Here is a 24492-nt window from a genome sequence, read left to right as displayed (position 1 = left end):
TTTTCCTTAAATAAAAAGATTTTTTTAAAAGTCAGTGAGCTGTTATGTTTTCTTCCCTCTGACTTCAATTCCTTGATTCTTTCAATACTATTTTTTATATAAATTTACTGTCTAAAAGCTGGATCAGCTTATGCTCCTTTGTTGAGAGAAGTTGGCATGCTGTCAAGTGGGCTGGGCATACTGAGTTTCAGTTTCCTTTCTCTGAGTCTTTGAAACTTCAAGGCTACAGAATAATTTCCTTTGCCCATTTTGTGCCTGCCCAGCTATCCAGACAGAGCAGCTACCCTCAGCTCTAGCTGATACTACCGACACTACAACAGGTAAATGTCTTTCTGCTTTTCCTTTTTCCTAGCTGACATTAGTCTGTCTCTTTCTCTCTCTCTTAGGTGACAGTGTCACTTGCCAGTCTCTGTTTCTGTTTTAATTTAAAAAGCAATGATTTATAGGAAAAAATTAGCTAATGATTTTTCTGTTCATCCTTGTTTTGTCATTTTTTATGTTATGTAGAATATGTTAGAGGCATAAATGCAAGGTTTATAACAGTATATATTATCTGTTTCTTAATATTTAATGGAAAATATATCTGATTTGCCACTAGATCAAGAAGTATGGCAGTGACAACTCGTTTGGCATGGTTGCATGAAAAGACCCTGCAAAATCATTTTGGAGGAAAGCGGCTTAGCCTTCTCTATAAGGGCAGTGTCCATGGATTCTGTAGTGGAGATTTACTTGACAGATGTTATAATCAAGGGCCTACTCTAACAGTGATTTATGGTGAACATCGTATTATTGGAGCATATGCAGAAAAGAGTTACCAGGAAAGAAAGGCTGCCTCCATCATCCTTTTTGCACTTCAAGAGACTAAAATTTCAGAATGGGAACTAGGACTATGTACACCAGAAAGACTGTTTTGTCATGACAATGTAAAATATAACTCCACAACTAATTTCCAGATAGAGTTAAGAAATAGAAAAGTGATTATGGGCTCAAAGACAACGGAAGATCTTGGACTTGTTCAAAATTGTACTATTTCTATTCAGGATTGTGAAGTTTTTCGATGTGAAGGTAGGTTTAATCAGATTATCCTGTATAGAGTTCTCCCTTGCATGTTTGGTTGGTTTAAACCAATTCATCTCTTTAAGGAAAAATGACCTTTTCACTCAACCATAATTTGGATGGTTCAGATTGAAACCCGGACACAAATTGTTTGCTAAGAGACAACCAGGGTCAATAAAATGTATATTTATAATAAGAACACTTAACATAAGATTTATCCTCTTAGCACATTTTTAAGTATAGTAAATCCTCAGTTAACGTGAACTATAGGTTCTTGGAAACTGTGACTTAAGTGAAACAACTTAGAAGGAAACCAATTTATTTCCCTCATCATTATGGAAGAAAGACATTAGTCAAGGACATGCTATATGTTGTTTTGCGTAAAAGTACAGTTTCCAAGAATCCATGATGATGTTAAGTGATGACTTACCGTATACCAGCAGTGGTCTCCAACCTCTTTGGCACCGGGGACCAGTTTCGTGGAAGATAATTTTTCCACAGACTGGTGGTGGGGGGGTTGGTTTCAAGTGCATTACATTTATTGTGCACTTTACTTCTATTGCTATTATGTTGTAATATATAATGAAATAATTATACAACTCATTGTAATGTAGAATCAGCCGGAACCCTGAACTTGTTTTCCTACAACTAAACAGTTCCATCTGGGGGATGATGGGAGACAGTGAATCATCAAGCATTAGATTCTCATAAGGAGCATGCAGCCTAGATCCCTCATGCACAGTTCATAATAGGGTTTGCGCTCCTATAAGAATCTAATTCCGCTGCTGATCTGACAGGAAGCAGAGCTCAGGCTGTAATATGAGCAATGGGGAGAAGCTGTAAATACAGATGAAGCTTCACACTCCTGCCGCTCAAGTCCTGCTCTGTGGCCTGGATCTGAACTGGCCACAGACAGCCTAGGCTCCGTGGCCCCGGGAATTGGCGACCCCTGCCATATAGTATTGTTGCTGTAGGTACTATGCTGTACAGTAGATCTCTGGGACTTAATTATCTTGCATAAGTAAAACTTTATGCCCTTTGACAAATATATTCTCCTTTCTTCCTTCCCACAGTCCCTAGCAAACCACCATTCTAATTCTGCTTTTATGAATTTGACTATTTTAGATTCCTCATGTAAGTGGGATTATGTAGTATTTGTCCTTTTGTGTCTGGCTTATTTCACTGAGCATAATATCTAATATTGCTGTATTAGTAATTTCAAAGATAGGGGCAATCGGAAATCTAAGAAAAGGCAGAAAGAGTACTTAGATATTCTGTGTGGCTCCCTAAATCTTTCCTTTCCATATGGGACATATGCTTTAAGGGCCAGAAAAATAGGCAGGGGTTTTAAGTGAAGTTTATGGGCCACTTTACATATTGAAAAATTATATAACAGCTTCCAGGGAGGCAAGAATGCCCCCTTAATCCATGGAATCTGTAATTTTTTTTTTTGTTTGTTTGAGACAGAGTCTCTGTCACCCAGGCTGGAGTGCAGAGTGCAGTGGCAAGATCTTAGCTCACTGCAACCTCCTCCTCTCAGGATCAAGCAGTTCTCCTGCCTCGGCCTCCTGAGTCGCTGGGATTACAGGCATGCACCACCATCCCCAGCTAATTTTTTGTATTTTTAGTAGAGCCGGGGTTTCACTGTGCTCACCAGACTGGTCTCGAACTCCTGACCTAGTAACCGCATGCCTTGTCCTCCCTAAGTGCTGGGATTACAGGCGTGAGCCACCGTGCCCGGCCAGAATCTAGATTTATTTACTAAGTAATTCTTAGTTACTGATATCCTGTTAAGGATGTTCAAGAGATGTGTACTATTCCGTGTGGGAAATATCATTAGTCTATTCACCAGGACATAAAATTACTAGCATACTTATTAGAAAATTAGACTTGGTCAGTTGTCTTCCTTTTTTCCCTGAGAGTGTTCCCTGGTAAAGTGAGCGAATGTGTCTGTCTAGCTACTTTAACTCCTACCTTCATAGTGATTCATCCTTATTCTTGTATGTAGCAATAGTTTGTTCCTTTTCATTCATGCAGTATTCCATTGTGGTGCATCCTTCACAGTATTTTATCCAATCATCACTGGTGGACATTTGTGTTTTCCAGTTTGGAACTATTACAAATAATACTGCTATAAATATTATTGTATATATCTTTTGGTTCACACATATAATTGTTTTTTGAAGAAAATATCAATGAAATTGCTGGATCACAGGGTATGTATATGTTCATCTTCACACTGACGACATTTCCCAACATAGTTTTATATCAATTTCTATAACTATAAGTAGTGTACAAGGGTCTCTGTCACCCCAAATTCTTTTCAGCGTTTTGTTTTTTTTTTTTAGATTATGTAACCATTTTGGTATACGAGTGGTGGTATGACATTTAACAAATTTGTCTTTCTTTGATAAAACAAGATAATTTATTTATTTTACATTTTAAAATAATTACTATATTAATTTATCCTTTCTTCAAGTTGTAAAATTTGGTTTTGTATTTTGTGTTTCTTTTTATATTCCTAAGGTCCGTTTCTTTATTCTTTTTTATTCTATTTTCAATTTTCAGTGTTTTCCTTCTTTCTTGTCATTAACGAAATAGGATATTACCATAAAATTGACATAAATGTTCATATTGCTATTTTCTATATATTTGTAATTGTGGTTTTTATTTCTTTTTGGATATTAAAGTTATTTAAGACAGTGCTTTTTAAACTCCCAGGAGATTGCTTTTCCATTTGTTTGTAATTGCGCTTTGCTAGTCTTATTATATTATAGACATTGAGGGAAGTTTTCACAATTTCTACTATTGGTAATATTGTTCACTTTGTTGCCATACATATGACCATGTTTATAAATGTTCCACATGATATTCTTCTTTTGTAACTGAGAGAATTGGTAGCATCGCTTATCCTTATCCTTTCTGTTTTAAATTCAACATAAAAATGTCTCTTTCTAAGAAAAAAATAATTCTCAGCTTGTGCCTTATTGATCTGAATGAAATCCTCTGCTTACACTTGAACAATTTACTGCACTCTGATTGGGTAAGCATGAGTCTCATCTTCTCTTCTGGGGGCAGGAATAAAATTTAGTGAGCTGGAAGTTCCCGGAGTTCCAATTGTTAATTGCAGGTTGTAGAGAAAATCTAGTGCCGTGTTTTCTGTTTGTGTGTCTCTGCACATTATCCCTCTCACACCTATTGGATTATGGAGGGGAAAATGTCTTATTAGACATTTCCACATTTCCACATTAGACATTCCCACATCTCTAGGCCTTGCTTCTTTTCTTTAGAAAACACCCACACCCTCAATTCCCATGTGGGAGTGAGTCACATACCACTGTTGAGTAACTGAATGAGAAGAGATCTGCTGATAGTACAGAGGGTCTACCTTGCCTCTAGTGCTAGCCTCTTCAAATGTTGTTAATGAGATTTATCAGAATTTTCTCTATAAAATTGTTCCCTTTTCACCATACAGGACCGTTCTCATGGAAAAGCTATTTTTGTATTTGTCTCTAGTGAATTCATTGACATTCATTCAGTCAGCCAATCATTCGACAACTTCTAATCTACATTATTCTTTGATTATTTCCTCAGATTTACTGGATGAAAGAAAGATAAAAGGGGTAACTGAGTAAGTCAATGTTTTTAAGATTCTATTATTCTCTTCATTTTCTTTGACTTATTCTATGATAGGTCTCATCAATATAATTGGCAACACATATTATCACACATAACTTGTGGATCATCAAGAACAAACTGTATTTATAATCATAAAATATTTGATAATATTAATGTTAAAACAAAAAGGACACTGAGTAGAGGAAAGGAATTTTTAATGTGATATACTTGAAGAAAAATAGTTATTTGTTTGTATGTCTGTGTTTTACTTAGAATTCTTGCAGTTAATGTTTCAACTACTCTAGAGAGTTGCTAGAAGTGGTTGGCAGGTGGGGAATACCCACCATGAACTTCAAGAGTATGTTAGAAATGGTCTACTTTCATGAACTTTGGAAGTCACATGTATTTTGACTTCTGAAGTTTAGTCTTAAATAATTGATCTTTATGTTTAATACAGCGATTATTTATTCTTAGATGTATGTGGTCTACTAATTTAGTTGTGTATTATTTTTGCTTTTTGTTCTTTTTGCAATAGGATTTCACGTAGGTTCGTCTCATGTTTTTTAAGTAAGAAGGCAAGTTGCTAATAAAAAATTATATCTATGAAAAAAATGAATCCGCAGAAAATTTATAGTAAGGTTTTATGACCTAACCGCAGTCAATTGTTAAAAATGATCATGTCTAAACAGGCTCAGGAAGAGCTTATTGTCTGCCTTGAGAACTTATGAACCATATGGATCCCTGGTTCCACAAATACGAATTCTGCTGCTGGGTCCAGTTGGAGCTGGGAAGTCCAGCTTTTTCAACTCAGTGAGGTCTGTTTTCCAAGGGCATGTAACGCATCAGGCTTTGGTGGGCACTAATAGAACTGGGATATCTAAGAAGGTAAGCACATTTGAGGCCACCTAGCCTTTGCTTCTCTGTTCAAATCAATTATATTTCAAAAGCCTTTTGCAGATCAACTTTATTACGTATAGACTTCATCTCAATTTATAATAAAAAATGAACCTTTAAAATTGCTTTTATCCCCTCTACAGTATAGGACATACTTTATTAGAGATGGGAAAGATGGCCAATATCTGCCATTTATTCTGTGTGACTCACTGGGGCTGGGTGAGAAAGAAGGCGGCCTGTGCAGGGATGACATATTCTACATCTTAAATGGTAACATTCGTGATAGATACCAGGTAAGATTTGACTAATGAGAAATTATAATTGATTTTTAAAATGCTTATTTTTGTACAAATGTATCAGCATTTATCTTCTTAAACTATACTTGCTCAAGGTCCTTTGTCCCTATTTGATTTTTTTTTTTCAAAAAGAATGAAAACATCTTGAGGGCTCTTCCATCATGGCTATCATAACAGCTACCCCACTTTCCATTGCTTTCAGCTATGTGAAACAGAAATCCAACTGCATCAACTTACCTACATAGATAATTTTTCTTATGTAAGAGGAAGTCTGAAGGCAGGCAGCTTGGGACCAGTGTGGCAGCTATCTGAAGTTATTAATTTCAGAGATCCTTCCGATTTTTTGAGCTCCTCAGCATGGGCTGTTAAGATATGCCTCCCCCAAATTTATATGTTGAAACCCTAGTCCTCAATGTGATGGTATTTGGAGGTAGCGACTTTGGGAGGTAATTAGGTCATAAAGATAGAGACCTCATGAATGGGATTAGTGCTCTTATATACATGAGAGAGATGATCTCTTTCTGTCATGTGAAGATATAGCCTGAAGGTGACTCTCTGTAAACAGGAAGAGGACCCTGACCAGAAACCGAATCTTCTGGCACCTTGATCTTGAACTTCTTAGCCTCCAGAACTGTGAGAAATAAATGTTTGTTGTTTAAGCCACCCAATCTGTATAACGTGTCATAGCAGCCCCACCTGACTGAGACGTGTGACTGTTGTTTTTATGTGAAAAGAACACTGAGCACTGTCAGCGTTCCAGGCAAGAGGAAGGGGAGATCAAAGAACCATCTCAGTATATATTTTTTAAACTTCTAGCCTTCTAATGAACATTCAGATCTTGAATAATCATTAAGTTTACTTTGTTCCAAACGATAGTCAATGATGCCAACATCTTTCACTGAATGCCTTTTGTATCTTTTCATTATGAAATATTGGGGTCAATTTTTGTATTCTCTAGTTTTTTCTATTGATGTAGTGATCTATTATTTCATGATAGCATTTTAATTACTATATTATCTAATTGTTTAATTACCATAGTAATCAATTATGGCTTGATAACTTACCAGACAAGTCACATTCATTTTTTTATTACTCCTATTTGTTTTTCTTGGCAATTTTCATACATATACCTTTTCAAATGAGGTTTTTTGTGCTTTGTTTGTTCATTTGTGTTTGATTTCTTGTTGTTTAGATTGAAATTATATTAACACTTTATACTGAAAATTGATTGACGTCTTTACATATCTTGTGTGCCTGTTAAAAAAACACAGCAAGTTTTGTTTTTCTATTCATGCAAGATTCTTTCATTCTTTAGTATAGAGTTGTCTTGTAAGTGCTGTTTATTTTTAAATATTCTTTTTTAAATACAAACTTTTTATCACAGAGAATTTTAAAACAGACAAAATAGTTTAATGGATTCCCATGTACTCAGATTCAAAAATTTTTGACTCACAGCCAGTCTTGTTTCATCTGTATCTACCCACTTTCTCTTCTCTTGTATTATTTTGAAGCAAACCCAAGAAATCATAACATTTTATTCAATACTGACTATACATATAACTATACAAATAGGAGCATATATATATCTCCTTAAACATAGTCATAATACTCTTACCCCACCTAAAATTTACAATCATTCCATAAATTATCAAATACAACTCAATGTTCAAATTTATAATTGCTTTATAAATATAGATCTATAAGTTTGTTTGAATAACATTCAAATAGGTCTATTCAGTCTCTTTGATTGTATGTTCTGACTTGATATCCCTTGCATTTTCCTTATCATTTGTTTCTTAAGAAATCTAGTTGTTTTGTAACTTCTATGTAATCTGAACTCCATTATTTTCATCCCTCAGGGTGGTTTTACATGGTCCTCTGTTTTCCATATGTCCTGATTATTGAGAGTTGAATCTAAAGAGTGCTCCAATTCAGATTCTACTTCATAGATTGTGTTGTATTCTATGAAACTGTGCACAGTTTGGGGATTTATCACTTTTCTAATATTGGTATTAATCAATGTTTAATGCCTAGATCCGTTTATTTGTTAAGGTGTGAAAATAGTGACATTATCTATTATTCTTTCACCATTTCACATACAAAAGAGAAACTTACCCTCATCCATTCTTTGATTATCCAGTGGCACAGTTTAAAAAGAACAACAGCATATATGCTTGAATTTTTTGCCTTTTTACAAGACTTTGAAATAATGACATTTTCTTCACCTTTGCCAATAGGGTCAAGATATTATTTTATTGTTATTAAGAACAACTCAGTATGAATTGAACATATGTTGTGTGTTTCAATCCATTGTAGGTTTTCTCCATACTGATGTAAAATGTACCATCTTGTACCAGTGAGAGCCTCTACAATTTGGATCCTGAGTCCATTTGACATGAACCTAAAAGTCTTTTTTATATTCTTTTATTCTTGCCACAGCTTTTGAGACAGCTGTTTCTTCAAGTAGTCCTGGTGTGGGGCATTAGAAATGTTCATAGCTACTTGGCTGGTCATTGTTTCTTGCCTTTTTTAGTAAGCAGAGTTAAGTAATATACATTTTCATGAAAAAAAATTTATAAACTTATACAAAAACTTCTTATTCAAATTCAGTACTAGAAAGTTTTTACTTACTCTCTTTTCTATCACTTGTATATCTGCTTTCTCCCAAACTGAGAATTCTCATTCTCAAAAACAGTGGCGGTAACAGAATATCATGTCACAACTCATTTCCTTTATCTTATATATCATCTACAGGAACCTCAGTATAAAAGCTCTATCAGTACCATGAACAATCTCATCATAGTCACACTTAGTATCATTTCATATAATCACAATCAAAACTGGAAATAATTAAAACATCTTAGCAGATTTTTATAGTGTATTTAGGTTGTATCATGTATCCTTGGAGGGGTATACAAATTATCGTATTTTGAAGTCAATCAAAATAGTTTATCCCTGTATTATAACCGCAACAGTTCACTAATTCAATTAAATTTAGGAACTGATTTTCAAAGTTAATTTGGTTTTATGTTTATGTTTAGCATTTATATGGTTCAAAGATCAAATCTACAAAATAATGTATATTCAAAGAATCTATCTTCCTTCTCTGCCCCTTCAAATAAATTTCTCCCCTCTTCCTATTAGTAACCATACAAAATTTATATTTTTCTTGCCTTTTTAAATATATAACAAAGTACATATAAATTTGCGGCTACTCCATTCTTTGAGAAGTGGTAGAAAACTGCTTTATTGACGTATCAGACAAAGTTTAATTGATATGGCATTTTTCTGCTACAAATGTTGCTGCAGTTAATAACTTTTGCATATATAATTATGTATTTTTGTCAGTATATCAGTGGGACAGATTCCCAACAGAGAAACTGCTAGCTGAAGAGTAAAGTCATCTCACCTTGAACCCCTTTCCTCCTTGCGCTGTGCTTGATGGTACCAGCTTTTTTTCTGAATTCTCTTACTTCCATTTGTGGGCAGATTGCCTTTCTTATCTAGAACACTTTCAGCCATATCCTTATCCTCTTGAACTCCTGATATTTTAGCTCTCAGATTACATGTCCTTTCCTCACAGATGCCTTACATTAAAGGTGAAAGGACTGCTAGCTTACTTGCATAATGCCTGTATTCTCTATTAAGATTGTTAGCCTCACACTATAGGAGACTTTTCTGTTTTGTTTACCATTCAGTTCACTTGCACAGTGCCTGGTACATAGTTTGTGCTCATAAACATTTGTTGAATTAATATGTTGCTTTATGTCTACCTTACAGTTTAATCCCATGGAATCAATCAAATTAAGTCATCATGACTACATTGATTCCCCATCGCTGAAGGACAGAATTCATTGTGTGGCATTTGTATTTGATGTCAACTCTATTGAACACTTCTCCTCTCAAATGATAGAAAAGATCAGAAGACTTCGAAGGGAGTTGATAAACGCTGGTGAGTCTCATTCCACTTTGCTACTAAGGGTAATTGACTAGACTGTGTTTTAGAATGTATTTTGGACAGGATAAAGAACTTCAGTCATTGCATATTTCAATCTTCCCTAGTCTACCAGCATGCTTCAATGAAATTGAGCTTTCATTAGCTATATGACTTTGTGCAAGTAACTTAAACTCTCTGTGCCTCAATTTTCTAATCAATAAAATTAGTATAATAATAGTACCTACCTTAGAGAGTTTTTTTTTTGTTAAGAATTAAAACAAATTAATGTATATATGAAAGGTAGTACAATCCAAACTACCTGCTACCCCTATGTCCTGGCATGCATTTATTGACAAAGATTGGGCCTTGAGCTTTAAGAATTAGAAAATGAAAAAGAAACATGTCGTAAGGAAAAGAAACTGGAAGGTAAAATGTTTGGTAGAGAGAGGTAAAGAGTTTGGAGAAGGTAACAAGGATCAGGGATTTAGGGTGACCCATTCTGGCTTTTCTTGGTCATGTCCATTTGGAATGAGAAAGAGCCAGTTTATCACTGTTCTTGGTTTTGAAGCAGAGAGTGATCAACTTACCTGCTTGCTGAAATTTAAAACTTTGCAAAGAGGAGATGTGCAGAGAGATGATTGCTAGTATTGTGAAATAAAGGAAGTTTACTTGTGATACTTTGACACATTCTGTCTCTTTCTAGAGGACTCTTCTCCCCCATCTTGTTTATTAGAGGCCTTTGGTCTTTAGTCTCTGTCAAAACACAACTTCTGCACAGAATATGAAATCAATCAGCAATATTGTGGCATAAATTTTAGTTACCTCTTCCAAGAGGTGGTTTCATTTGAGTCCTCATTTGCTACCATGGAAGGCAGTGAAGGTGACTCCCCATGTCAGAGAAATTCCAGATACTAATAAGTAGTCCAGGGGAGTTTTCTGGGGAGATGAGGGTGACCGAGGTGCAGGGGATCTTTCCAAATCTGAAATTGTTCCACAGGTTGCCTATTGCATAACTGATAGTTAAGTAACTTGAAAATACTGATGCTCTCTAAAATGATACAAACAATTCTGTTTGGCATAGGTGTGGTACACGTGGCTTTGCTCACTCATGTGGATAGCATGGATCTGATTACAAAAGGTGACCTTATAGAAATAGACAGATGTGTGCCTCTGAGGTCCAAGGTAATGAATGATGCCCTTCGTAAACACATTTTCTGGGGTATGTTACTACAATCACATACTAGTGTGTATAAAAATAAAAACAAGGAGCTACTGGGTTTAAGAAGAATTATAAAAATTACTTAAATAGGGCCCATTTCCCAAGATTTAAAAGTTGAATACAGTCGTTCTTTGGTATTTGCAGCAGATTGGTTCCAGGAACTTGCATTGCTACCAAAATCTGTGGATGCTTAATGGCATAGTATTTGTACTTGCATATAACCTATGTACATCCTTTGATATACTTTAAATAATATCTAGATTACTTATGATACCTAACCCAAATTAAATGCTATGTAAATAGTTTTTCTACTCTATTTTTAATTATTAATGACAAGAAAATAACCTGTACGTATTCAGTACAGATGAAATATTTTTTCAAATTTTATTTTTTTATTTTTTTGAGATGGAGTTTCTGTTGCCCAGACTGTAGTGCAGTGGCATGATTTTGGCTCACTGCAACCTCCACCTCCTGGGTTCAAGTGATTCTCCTGCCTCCGTCTCTCTAGCAACTGGGATTACAGGCATGTGCCACCACACCTGGTTAATTTTTTTGTATTTTTGTAGGGATGAGGTTTCACCATGTTGGCCAGGCTGCTCTCAACCTCCTGACCTGAGGTGATCTGCCTGCCTCAGACCCCCAAAGTTCTGGGATTACAGGCATGAGTGCCTGCACCCGGCCATTTTTTTTCAATTGTTTTTGAGCCTTAGTTGAACTCACAGATGCAGAACCCATGGATACAGAAGGCTAACTGTCTCTCTTTACACTGACATGGGTAAGTTCATTTATTACAATTTAATTCAACTAGATTCAATTCAATAAATGTTTATTGATTATCTTTAAGATTGAGCCAGTCTCTTATCAGCTACGCAGATCATGAAAAAATTCCCCCACATTAAACATTTTACAATTTTATAGATGGGGGTGAGGGGATGGGAGTGTGGGCTAAGAAAAAGTTGACAAGAAATTATCTATGATTGACAATGATAAATATCATGAAACAATGAAAAATAAAGTGCTTTAAAAGTTTAGAGAAGAAAAATATAGTGTTAAAGGGGTTCGGGAAGATTTCATCAATGGGACAGCACTGGGAAGTGGCTTTCAAGGAGAATAAACATTTCAGAAAATGAAGAGACAAAAAGGGCCAACAAATTCAGCATAAGACAATATATTAATGGAGGAAAAGTCAACATGTTTGGGAAACGTGGAGTTCAGGTTAGTGAAGGGCTGGATCTTTGTAGGGGGAGATAAAATGGGCGACATTTGCATGAAGTAATTTTATTTAATTAGGAGCATTATGAGGAATCACAGCAATTTTTTGAAAGAGTAATGATATGATCAAAGTCAATCAAAGTTATGATCTTCAGAAAAATTAATGTGGCACTGTGCACAGATTGGAATCAAAAGGAATCTGGAAGTGGGAACACCAGTTGGGGGAATGCAATGATAGTGAATATCTGCTGAGCATTAAGTATGTGATAGATTTTCTTAATTAGTCCTTATAATAAGCCTATGAAATGGGTACTATCATTACTGCATTTTACAGGTGAGGAAACAAAGAAAACAGAGTAAATATTTGACAATGTTTATTGACAGTGCTGAGCAGTGACAGATAAATATTTTGAACCTAGGCAGTTTGGTTCTAGAGGTAAAATAGTCTAAACAAGAATCAAACATTAAACTGGTCTAATAAAATCTACTTATCCAGAGAATGTCTTTTAAAAGAAACAGGAAATGTATGGACTGTAGCACAGGTGTCTTAAAATTTTTGCTTCTAAATCATTTAGAATCCACTGCATGTATTCCAAATTACTATTACCAGTGACATTAGAACTTGATATGTGAAGTTCTTCAAGAGTACTTTGTGAGACCAGATCTCCATTTTTTTTCCAATGGGAAATTATTGTCAAGTTCTTACATTTTGATATTGCTTTCGTAATTTATACTGACATAAAATAATATTTTTCACTGTTTTCCAATGTCTTTTTAATTTCTGTATTGCAGCTAGAGGAAGTCCAAAGAAAACTTGGATTTGCTCTTTCTGACATCTCGGTGGTTAGCAATTATTCCTCTGAGTGGGAGCTGGACCCTGTAAAGGATGTTCTAATTCTTTCTGCTCTGAGACGAATGCTATGGGCTGCAGATGACTTCTTAGAGGATTTGCCTCTTGAGAAACAGGTAGACGTGTTTGGTGGTGTGGAAGCTTGAAAGGAGTCAGGTAGTTGGCTACTTTCTGCCTGGATCTGTCAGCTACCTGGCAGCTCTCAGTCTTTTTGTGGGTTGTTGCCCTGTGATTAGTCCTGCTCTTTAACCCACTGTCCGGATGCATTTTTCCCTCCTCACATTTCCCTCTTTTCCTGGAGTGCATCCTAAGAGAATCTGTACTACATTTTTTCCCCTCTTGTCTTGAGATGAAAGCTTTAAAATAATCCACTTCTGTCATTTCCACTCTCTGAACATCCCAAGCTGTATCCCTGGCCTGTTTTCTCAGACTATGTTTCTTTACTTAGGACCTAGAACTGGAATGGATCAGCATTGCTCCTCATCAGATGCGACCTTTGATTATTTGCTCCTTCCTTAGGACCTTACGCTCCCGTCTTTCTTTGATTTGCCTTTTTGTTTCTCTCCTTCATCTTAGTCCTTCTTCATGCAGTGTGGCCTTTGCTAGGTAGAGGTATGTCCTTTTATGGAATGGCCACAGAATTTAGTATTACATCAACTTTCTTTTAACAATCTGTGCATAGTACATGCTGCACTGTTCCATTTAGAGATTTGACAGAGGTTTCAGTTTAGTATACTCAAATCTTATTTTAGTGCTTGGGAAATGAATTCAGAATATCATATCCTCTCCAATTCTCTCTTTCTCAAATTGCTGGGAAACTCTCATGTCACTAACTTCGTTGCTCTAACTCTACCATCTTGGTTTCACCATCCCTTCTCTTCCTCAAGGTACATGTGCTGCTAATATTGCGTTCGTTGAGATCTCCAGTGTCCCAATATTCCTCTTCCCTCTGGTTGCTTTTCCTCAGATAATCCACTAAGAATATTTTGTGTTTCTTTTCTCAGGGAATCAAAGAAAGGTAATTATCAAGTGTGCACAGGGAAGAAAATTGATATGTGAAAGGTTCACATAAATTTCTTCATATCACAGAAGATTAAAATTCCGAAAGGAGAAAACAGACCAAAGAGAAGTAACTAAGACTGAAGGGATGTGTTTTATTAATGTCTAGGATGAAGAAATGCATAGAACATTGTAGTACTTGTGAATAACTAGAGATAGCATGATTTAAAGTCATAATTGTGAAAAATAATAATAATTTTTCTTGGATTTATGTTCTGTATCTGTGAAAAAATAAATTTCTTATAAAACTTGGGTCTAACTTGAGAGTGTGTGTGATTTTGGAAAAATTATGATTTGTCAGTATCTTCTAAAATTCACTGCTTTCACCTTAATTTTGCCTTCTGATTTTATTTCTAAAATATGTGATTTTGGTCTGTATGAATCCCTTCTTAATGTTGTATTCTTTAACCTAAAGCCATTTTTGCTTAATATTTTATACTTACCAAATGTGGTACTTAATATTCATAAGAATTCCGTAAGACTAAAACAGAAAGAGGCTATAGCTTGATTACTTTATAGTTATGACTATTTTAGTTACAAGTGACAACATTCACCCTGAACTATGTGAATAAAAAAGAGGATTATAGTATTGGATCAACTAATCAAACCAAAGAAAGGGCATAAAACTGGCTTCAGAAATGATTGAATCTGGGGATTTAAAAGCTGTTGACTATTTCTCTCTCTCTCTAGCTGTCTCTCTATTTCTGTCTCTGTCTCTCTCTCACACATACATTCACCCCTTCATTACTTCCTTTATGTGTTGCTATCATTCTCTCAGGTTAGCATCCTTGATAATCTTAAGCCATCTTAATTCAAGTCTTATTAATACATCTAAAATTATTAGCAATTACTTTTAAAAAGCTTTTTATTAAAATACAGTATAAACACAAAAGCTGTATGATTCATGTATATGGCTCGATGCATTTTTATAAACTTAACAAACCTGAGAAACTAGCACTCAGATAAGAAACAGAACTTCACCAGCAGGCATCTCAGAAGTCCCCTTTATGCCCCAGCCTAGTTATTAGCCAGGGTATCTACTGTTCTGAGTGTTACCTTGCTGATGGTAAACCTTAGTTGAAGGCAAAGTTAGGTCCATAAAATGGACAAAATTGAAGGCAGTGTATCTGACAGAATAGGACAATTTTGACGCATCTGAGGTAATGCTTGCTATTTTGATTCATGATGTGGTTAATGCCCTTGTATTTAGTGCATATGAGATCCACATGATCAGTCAATTAAAAATACACTGTGAGGAGAATTAAATTATGAAAATCTGTAGTAATTCTGTGGAAGAATTCAAATGGATCATGTTAATGGCCACCAGATAAAGCTTAGTCACTGGCTCATAAGGGATTAGAATACAAAGACTGATATACTGGTCCATTCCTTGGATGTCTCTATTTGGGGACACGAAATAAACAGAGATATTGTCTTTCAAGCTATAAACATTGGTTGGAATCATGACATACTCCTTTAGGGAAACTGCTAATGTAGTAACACAGTGTTCGGAATGCTAACAGAGAATTTCTAAAAGATGGCTTTTGGTAAGATTCTTTGAAAGCAAAGAACCACAGGTAGACTACATAGAAACCTTACGAGTAGCCCCAGGTGTCTTCAACTGGGTTCTGACTAGAATAAATTAATGTTGGGCTTTGACTTTGCTTATACTTTGGGTGCAGCAATGTCTTAGGACAGTGGTCCCCGACATTTTTGGCACCAGGGATTGGTTTCATGGAAGACAATTCTTCCACAGACCAGTGAGTGCTGGGTCAGGTGGTTTTGGGATGATTCAAGCACATTACATTTATTGTGCACTTTATTGTGTTATTATTACATTATAATATATAATGAAATCCTTATACAATTCATCATAGTGTATAATCAGTGGGAATGCTGAGTTTGTTTTGCTGCAATTAGACAGTACCATCTTGGGGTGATGTGTGACAGTGATGGATTATTAGACATTGGATTCTCATAAGGAGGGCACAATCTAGATCCCTTACATACGCAGTTCACAATAGGGTTCACATTCCTGTGAAAATCTAATTCCACCGCTGATCTGACTGGAGGCAAGGCTTAGGCAGTATGTGAGCAATGGGCAGCAGCTGTAAATACAGACGAAGATTCCCTCGCTCACCCACTGCTCACCTACTGCTGTGTGGTCTGGTCCCTAACAGGCCACAAATTCATACTGGTCTGTGGCTTGGGGGATGGGGATCCCTGGCCTAGGACACTATTCAAGATGCGGAACAACAGAATGTGAATAAGCTCAGTTTCCTAGGTTGTATTTTCTCGAATCAGAGTATACATATCTTGTTGCCTATGTTCAAAACTGAACTAAGAGACTCAGCATCATTTGGACTTATCAAATTCTGCATCACCAATATAGCAACAGTTTGATCAAGAACTGAAGTGAGTCATTCTGCCCTTTTTCAACATTCAAGATGTCTAAGCAAGGATGTGGTGGGTCCTCCAGTGTGAAATGCTGGAATTCCCTGGGTTTTCCGATAAGAGCCATGATCAATTGTGTTGACAACACAGGAACCAAAAATCTCTGTATCATGTCTGTGAAGGGAATCAAAGGGCAACTGAACAGACTTTCCACTGCTGGGGTGGGTGACATGGTGATGATCACAGTCAATAAAGGCAAATAACCAGAGCTCAGAAAGGAGGCATACCCAGCAGTGGTAGTCCAACAAAAAAAGTCATACCAAAGAAAGAATGGTATGTTTCTTTATTTTGCAGATTATACAGGGGTCGTAGAAAATAATGAAGGCAAGATGGAAAGGTCCTGCCATCATAAGATCGGTTGGAAAGGAGTGTGCTGGCCCAGGATTGTATTAGATGCTGACAGCATTGCATGATTCTCCTGTGTATTTGTGTTAAAAAAGTAAAAGCCAAGTAGCTAATGAAAAATATTTGATTTTCCCACTCCCCGTAAAACTAACTGGAATGGGCAATTAAACTATCTGTTGATAAAAACTGGTGATGATGAGGACATGAAGGACTAGCTGGCTGGATTGGGTGAATTTAAAGCTGAAAAACCATTGGGAAGGATTCTGATAAATGGTTGTAGGGATAAAGAGAAGTTTGATGATGCACTTGCACAACTTTATCTTTCCAACAAAAAATTTATTTTATCTTGCCAGATCAAGGTGTATCAGGTTTGGGCTATAATAGCATATCCCAGCATAGGGAGGCATCACCACTCAGGATACTATTTCAATCCTGGTGAATTTGACTTGCATCCTGGTAAGGAACAATGGACTTGATAGTGAATCCATCTCATGTATAAAGTAGGACTGGCTGTAAGTGCCTCTCCATTGCCTACAAATGGGGTGGTCCCATCACTACTTATATTTATAGTTCTTCTTCCTGGGGAAGGCCTGGCAGGGCTATTCCAGCTGTTTGCCTTATGTAGGTAAGCAGTAGAGACACACCCAAGGAGTAAAATCTGGTAATAAATAGGTAACAAATGGAAAGCAAATAGGGGATTGTGGCAGATGAGAAGGGTGTGCATAAAATGTGTAATGATGCTGGGAATGAACACATCACTTTTTTCCTAAGAGAGTATCTCAGAACAAGAGAAAAATCACTCTCAGCTGTTTCTCTATTCTGTAGTCCCAAGTAATTGCCAGCTCAGAAAGAAGATCCTAACATTTTCTCCCACTGGAAAGGAGAATGGCACTGAGGTCAAGCTACAAGATTGGGCCAAGAACTCTGTTTAGGTTATTTACTGAAAAGACATCAATTATCCTCAATGACCTACCTTTATATTAACTGGTTGAAATTTTCCTTTGAATCTGATTTTGTTGGTTACATTTATCGTATTGGTTCTGTTGTAGCCTGGAGAAAAATCTTACCCTTGAGCTGAGCTGGATGTATTGTGACTTTCAACTGGGTATGGCTATGAAGAAAAATGTGCCACCACTGCATTTCTAATAGGCTGGAATCCCCTTTGCTCTTTTGAATAAATCACATGTGAATGTGGAAGAAATATTAAACAAATAGAACATTTAGGACATTGGAGTGGGGTCCAAGAGAGTAAATTATTGCTTGATATGATGATCAAATATCACTGATGGATTTGCCTTTGAAACTTTGACAAGAATAAGTATGGGCAGTCTTATGCATATTAAACTGAACTGCGTCTAGGAGTCATGTTCAACTGATAATCTTCTGGAGGATCAGTATTTTGGGTGCCAAATATATACTTGAACAGCACTCACAGCATAAAGAGTTAGTAGCAACTATACTTAAGGTATTAACTTAAACCAGCTCCAACATACTAAGAGGGATTTGGGATCCTTGGGAACTAAATTTGATGTGGTAATTAAGTGTAGATGGCTTTTCTGGAGGTTCATTTTTATGAGAAGGAATTTTAACTCATGGTCACTAGAAGGAATTCTTTCTTAGGAAGGTTGCCTGTGCTAGGTAGGTCAGTTAGACAATAAAACTATTTGAAATTTAAAAAGAAAGAAAAGAAGGAAGGAAGAAATAGGGGAAGAAAAGAAGAAAGGAAGGAAAAGAGGAAAGAAGGAATTAAAGAAGGTAGGAAGGAAAGGAGGGAGGGAGGGAGAGAGAGAAACAGCGGGGCTGGGTAAACTAGAGACTTAGGCTGTGGAAACACAAGTGCCGACCTACTATGGCAAGCTATTACTGGGAATGCAGTCTTTACTGCTAATTTCTTATAACCAGAGTACCCAACTTTAAATGAAAGCCGTATTCTTTTTTTTTTTTTTTTTTTTTTTATTTATTATTATTATACTTTAAGTTGTAGGGTACATGTGCATAACGTGCAGGTTTGTTACATATGTATACTTGTGCCTTGTTGGTGTGCTGCACCCATCAACTCGTCATTTACATCAGGTATAACTCCCAATGCAATCCCTCCCCCCTCCCCCCTCCCCCCTCCCCATGATAGGCCCCGGTGTGAGATGTTCCCCTTCCTGAGTCCGAGTGATCTCATTGTTCAGTTCCCACCTATGAGTGAGAACATGCGGTGTTTGGTTTTCTGTTCTTGTGATAGTTTGCTAAGAATGATGGATTCCAGCTGCATCCAAGTCCATACAAAGGACTCAAACTCATCCTTTTTTATGGCTGCATAGTATTCCATGGTGTATATGTGCCACATTTTCTTAATCCAATCTGTCACTGATGGACATTTGGGTTGATTCCAAGTCTTTGCTATTGTGAATAGTGCTGCAATAAACATACGTGTGCATGTGTCTTTAGAGCAGCATAATTTATAATCCTTTGGGTATATACCCAGTAATGGGATGGCTGGGTCATATGGTACATCTAGTTCTAGATCCTTGAGGAATCGCCATACTGTTTTCCATAATGGTTGAACTAGTTTACAATCCCACCAACAGTGTAAAAGTGTTCCTATTTCTCCACATCCTCTCCAGCACCTGTTGTTTCCTGACTTTTTAATGATTGCCATTCTAACTGGTGTGAGATGGTATCTCTTTATGGTGAAATTGGTTGAGATTGGACAGCTTAAGGATCAACACCATTTACTCTTTATGGGAAACAGATGCTACTTAAAAGTCTTTATCAGTAAAACCTTATTCTGTAAAGGCTGGCATATGTTTTTCTCTCAGACCAGATGGTACCTAGAATTTACTGAGCAGTGGCCTCTGGTAACTATCCCAGTTACAGGAAAATAAATAGCATGCAGAAAATGGAATATTTACTGGGATGGGTAGTAAAATGACACAGTAGTATTATGGATGTGTAGCATGTTCAGCATTATTTAAATTTCCTACCATAACTGTTTGGTGCAATAAAGGATATATAGACTCATTTACAGATGTAAATGAAAATAAAACTTTCATAGATAGTGAACTTTCACAATGCAATGATCTCCCATTTGATTAATTACCTGTGGAAGCTAACTGTCCAGAGGAAGAAGCAAATTTAATTTTGGAAAAGTATACATGCAGTTGAATGCCTCTATCAACATCTATAAAATATGCAATTGTGAATAAAAACATAAAATAGTCCATCTATTAAGAGAAATAAAAACATTGTACGTTGTTTGTTCTTGGTAAACATATTTTGCTGAAGGAATTCCAACTCTATATTTGATGATGCAGATCTTGGTGACCTTCTGTTTTAATGTTTTAGTATTTCTGTTTTTGTCTATTAAGCATTGTTGAAGTTGCTTTAATAAGAATTATAAGAAAATGTCTTAGGAATAGGCAGCAATGATACATTGACAAGTTTTCAGAAAGGAAGCTTTAACAGCTAGTTTTAGGATTACCTGGGGGAATTGACTGTTGGTCAATTTTCTTTGTAACGAATACAGAATTCAAGTTAAAAGAGAATCAAAGAGAATCTGTTCAAAAATTCTGGACCAGCCCAAGTACATGTTATTGAATAATGAGGAAACAGTATTGATGAAGTGTAGCTTCCTCAGAGAGTAGGAAGGGGAGGGAGGGCCTGCATGAGTAGCTGTGTGAAAAAGACAAAGACCTTTCAGGGATAATGGTTTCCTTAAGCTGAGGTTATCCTCAGATATGTAGCCTCCTCTCTCATGTGAAATGACCAAAAAAAAAAAAAAACCAAAAACAAAAAAAAAACAAAAAAAATCCCCAAAATAGCCAGCAGTCTATAAACTAATTCTCTTTGACTAGATTTGGTCCCATAACATAATCCTCTTCCAAGCCTAAGTACGACCAACTCAGAATCCTCTTATGAGCTCATCAAGGCTCAATTAATCACTGTTATAAAACACCAGAAATAACTGGAGTATTGCCAAAAATCTTATAGTCTGGTGTTATTTTATTATTGTAACATTAGTGAGTAGGTTTAATACTTTCTGTATGGGTCAACTTAATTGTTGACACTAGAGTAGGTTTAAAGTGTTAGACCTACTCAGTAACATTGACCCATTATTCTAATGTCAGTGAGTAGGTCTAATGCTGTATGGGTCAACAGCTACTGATTGTTGACATTGCTAATAAGGTATAATCTAATGCTATTGGGTCAACATTACTGATTATTAATATTATTGTGAGACGTGCTCACAATAATGAGTAGGTCTACTTATTATTATGAGTAGTTGACCTACTCACAATAATGTTAGTGAGTAAGTCTAATACTCTATGGGTCTACTTAATTGTTGACTTTAGACTTTATGTGAGTAGAATCACACAGAATGTACTCTTTTTTTGTTTTTTTGCTCTGTAGTTTTTTTAAATGTCCTTTCCTGATATTAGTATTAGGGTGATACTGGCTTTATAGAATGAGTTAGAGAGGATTTGATCTTTCTCAATCTTATGAAATAGTTTCAGTAGGATTTGCAGCAACTCTTTTTTGAAGATCTGGTAGAGTTTGGCTGTTAATCCGTGTGGCTTTGGGCTCGGTTTTTGTTGGCAATTTTTTAAATGACTGATTCAACCTGACTGCTTGTTACTGGTCTCTTCAGGATTTCTATTTTTTCCTTGTTCAAGCTAGAAGAGTTGTATGTTTCCAAGAATTTATCTATTTCCTCTAGATTTTCTCATTTGAGTTCATAGAGGTGCTCATAGTAGTCTCAAATGATCTTTCGTATTTCTGTGGCATTGTTTGTAATGTCTCCATTTTCTTTTCTAGTTAAGTTCATTTGAATTTTCTCTCTTCTTTTTTGGTTTATCTAGTTAATATTTTATCAATTTTATCTTTTCAAAAAACCAAGTTTCAGTTTCATTGGTCTTTTGTAATTTTTTGGTTTCAATTTCATTTAGCTCTGCTCTGATTTTTGTTATTTCTTTTATACTGCTAGTTTTGGGTTTGATTTGTTCTTGTTTCTGTAGTTCCTAGTGGTGTGACATTAAGTTGTCAGTTTGTGATCTTTCAGACTTTTTGATGCAGGCTTTTCGCACTCTAAACTTTCCTCTTAGCTGCTTTTGCAGTATCCCAGAGGTTTTGATAACTTCTGTCACAATGTTCATGTATTTTAAATAATTTTAAATTTGCATCTCGATTTCGTTTTTAATCCTAACACCACACAGGAGCAGGTTGTCTAATTCCCATGTATTTGTATAGTTTTGAGTTTCCTTTTGGAATTGATTTCTACTTTTATTCCACAGTGGTCTGAGAAGATACTTGATATAATTTTTTTTTTTTTTTGAAACGGAGTCTCGCTCTGTCGCCCAGGCTGGAGTGCAGTGGCTGGAGCCGGATCTCAGCTCACTGCAAGCTCCGCCTCCTGGGTTTACGCCATTCTCCTGCCTCAGCCTCCCGAGTAGTTGGGACTACAGGTGCCCGCCACATCGCCCGGCTAGTTTTTTTTTTTTTTTTGTATTTTTTAGTAGAGACGGGATTTCATCGTGTTAGCCAGGATGGTCTCTATCTCCTGACCTCGTGATCTGCCCGTCTCGGCCTCCCAAAGTGCTGGGATTACAGGCTTAAGCCACCACGCCCGGCCACTTGATATAATTTTGATTTTTAAAAATTTATTAAGACTTGTTTTGTGGCTTATTGTATGGCCCATTTTGGGTAATGTTTCTTGTGCTGACAAGAAGAATGCATGTTCTGCATTGCTTGAGTAGAATATTCAGTAAATATCTCTTAGGTTCATTTGTTCTAGAGTGCAGTTTAAATCCCGTGTTTCTTCATTGACTTTCTTCCTTGATGATCTTTCTAGTACTGACAATGGAGTATTGAAGTCATCCTCTATTATTGTGCTGCTATCTTTTTTCTCAGGTCTATCAGTAACTGTTTTATAAATCTAGGAGCTCCAGTGTTAGGGGGATATATATTTAAGGTTATAATATCTTCTTTTCAGACTGATTCTTTTATCATTATGTAATGATATTCTTTGTCTTTTTTTTAACTTTTGTTGCTTTGAAGTTGTTTTAGCTGACCTAAGAACAGCTATTCTTGCTCATTTTTGGTTTTCATTGTGTAAAATATCTACCTCCACCCCTTTACCTTGAGTCTATAAGAATCCTTACATGTTAGTTGAGTCTCTTGAAGACAGCAGATATTTGGCTTGTAATTTTTAAAATCCATTTTTTCTAGATCCTTGAGGAATCGCCATACTGTTTTCCATAATGGTTGAACTAGTTTACAATCCCACCAACAGTGTAAAAGTGTTCCTATTTCTCCACATCCTCTCCAGCACCTGTTGTTTCCTGACTTTTTAATGATCGCCATTCTAACTGGTGTGAGATGGTATCTCATTGTGGTTTTGATTTGCATTTCTCTGATGGCCAGTGATGATGAGCATTTTTTCATGTGTCTGTTGGCTGTATGGATGTCTTCTTTTGAGAAATGTCTGTTCATATCCTTTGCCCACTTTTTGATGGGGTTGTTTGTTTTTTTCTTGTAAATTTGTTTGAGTTCTTTGTAGGTTCTGGATATTAGCCCTTTGTCAGATGAGTAGATTGCAAAAATTTTCTCCCATTCTGTAGGTTGCCTGTTCACTCTGATGGTAGTTTCTTTTGCTGTGCAGAAGCTCTTTAGTTTAATGAGATCCCATTTGTCAATTTTGGCTTTTGCTGCCGTTGCTTTTGGTGTTTTAGACATGAAGTCTTTGCCCATGCCTATGTCCTGAATGGTACTACCTAGGTTTTCCTCTAGGATTTTTATGGTATTAGGTCTAACATTTAAGTCTCTAATCCATCTTGAATTAATTTTTGTATAAGGAGTAAGGAAAGGATCCAGTTTCAGCTTTCTACTTATGGCTAGCCAATTTTCCCAGCACCATTTATTAAATAGGGAATCCTTTCCCCATTTCTTGTTTCTCTCAGGTTTGTCAAAGATCAGATGGCTGTAGATATGTGGTATTATTTCTGAGGACTCTGTTCTGTTCCATTGGTCTATATCTCTGTTTTGGTACCAGTACCATGCTGTTTTGGTTACTGTAGCCTTGTAGTATAGTTTGAAGTTAGGTAGCATGATGCCTCCAGCTTTGTTCTTTTGACTTAGGATTGTCTTGGAGATGCGGGCTCTTTTTTGGTTCCATATGAACTTTAAAGCAGTTTTTTCCAATTCTGTGAAGAAACTCATTGGTAGCTTGATGGGGATGGCATTGAATCTATAAATTACCTTGGGCAGTATGGCCATTTTCACGATATTGATTCTTCCTATCCATGAGCATGGTATGTTCTTCCATATGACCCAGCCATCCCATTACTGGGTATATACCCAAAGGATTATAAATTATGCTGCTATAAAGACACATGCACACGTATGTTTATTGCAGCACTATTCACAATAGCAAAGACTTGGAATCAACCCAAATGTCCATCAGTGACAGATTGGATTAAGAAAATGTGGCACATATACACCATGGAATACTATGCAGCCATAAAAAAGGATGAGTTTGTGTCCTTTGTAGGGACATGGATGCAGC

At 36.3% G+C, this 24492-nt stretch overlaps 1 protein-coding gene across 1 annotated transcript; it reads left to right on the top strand.

The window, feature by feature from the left end:
* The first annotated feature begins 242 nt into the window (after positions 1–242).
* IFI44 (interferon induced protein 44) lies at positions 243–14400 on the top strand. Its single transcript, XM_015143215.3, has 9 exons — positions 243–320; positions 599–1065; positions 4651–4687; positions 5364–5559; positions 5712–5861; positions 9645–9816; positions 10883–10983; positions 13025–13198; positions 14087–14400. Exons 2-9 carry the CDS (start codon positions 609–611, stop codon positions 14102–14104), a joined length of 1305 nt encoding a protein of 434 aa, XP_014998701.3. The 5' UTR covers positions 243–320; positions 599–608; the 3' UTR covers positions 14105–14400.
* The last annotated feature ends 10092 nt before the right edge of the window (positions 14401–24492 follow it).

The sequence above is a fragment of the Macaca mulatta genome, chromosome 1, assembly GCF_049350105.2.
Source record: "Macaca mulatta isolate MMU2019108-1 chromosome 1, T2T-MMU8v2.0, whole genome shotgun sequence".
NCBI classification, from domain to species: Eukaryota; Metazoa; Chordata; class Mammalia; order Primates; family Cercopithecidae; genus Macaca; species Macaca mulatta.
The sequence above is the reverse complement of the archived record's forward strand: the minus strand, read 5'-3'. Positions and strand labels throughout refer to the sequence as shown.

Coding starts and splice junctions, on each gene's coding strand:
- IFI44 (XM_015143215.3), top strand. CDS start 609: ATGGCAGTGACAACTCGTTTGGCATGGTTGCATGAAAAGACCCTGCAA. Junction 1,066..4,650: donor TGAAGTTTTTCGATGTGAAG/GTAGGTTTAATC, acceptor TTATTTCCTCAG/ATTTACTGGATGAAAGAAAG. Junction 5,862..9,644: donor ACATTCGTGATAGATACCAG/GTAAGATTTGAC, acceptor TCTACCTTACAG/TTTAATCCCATGGAATCAAT.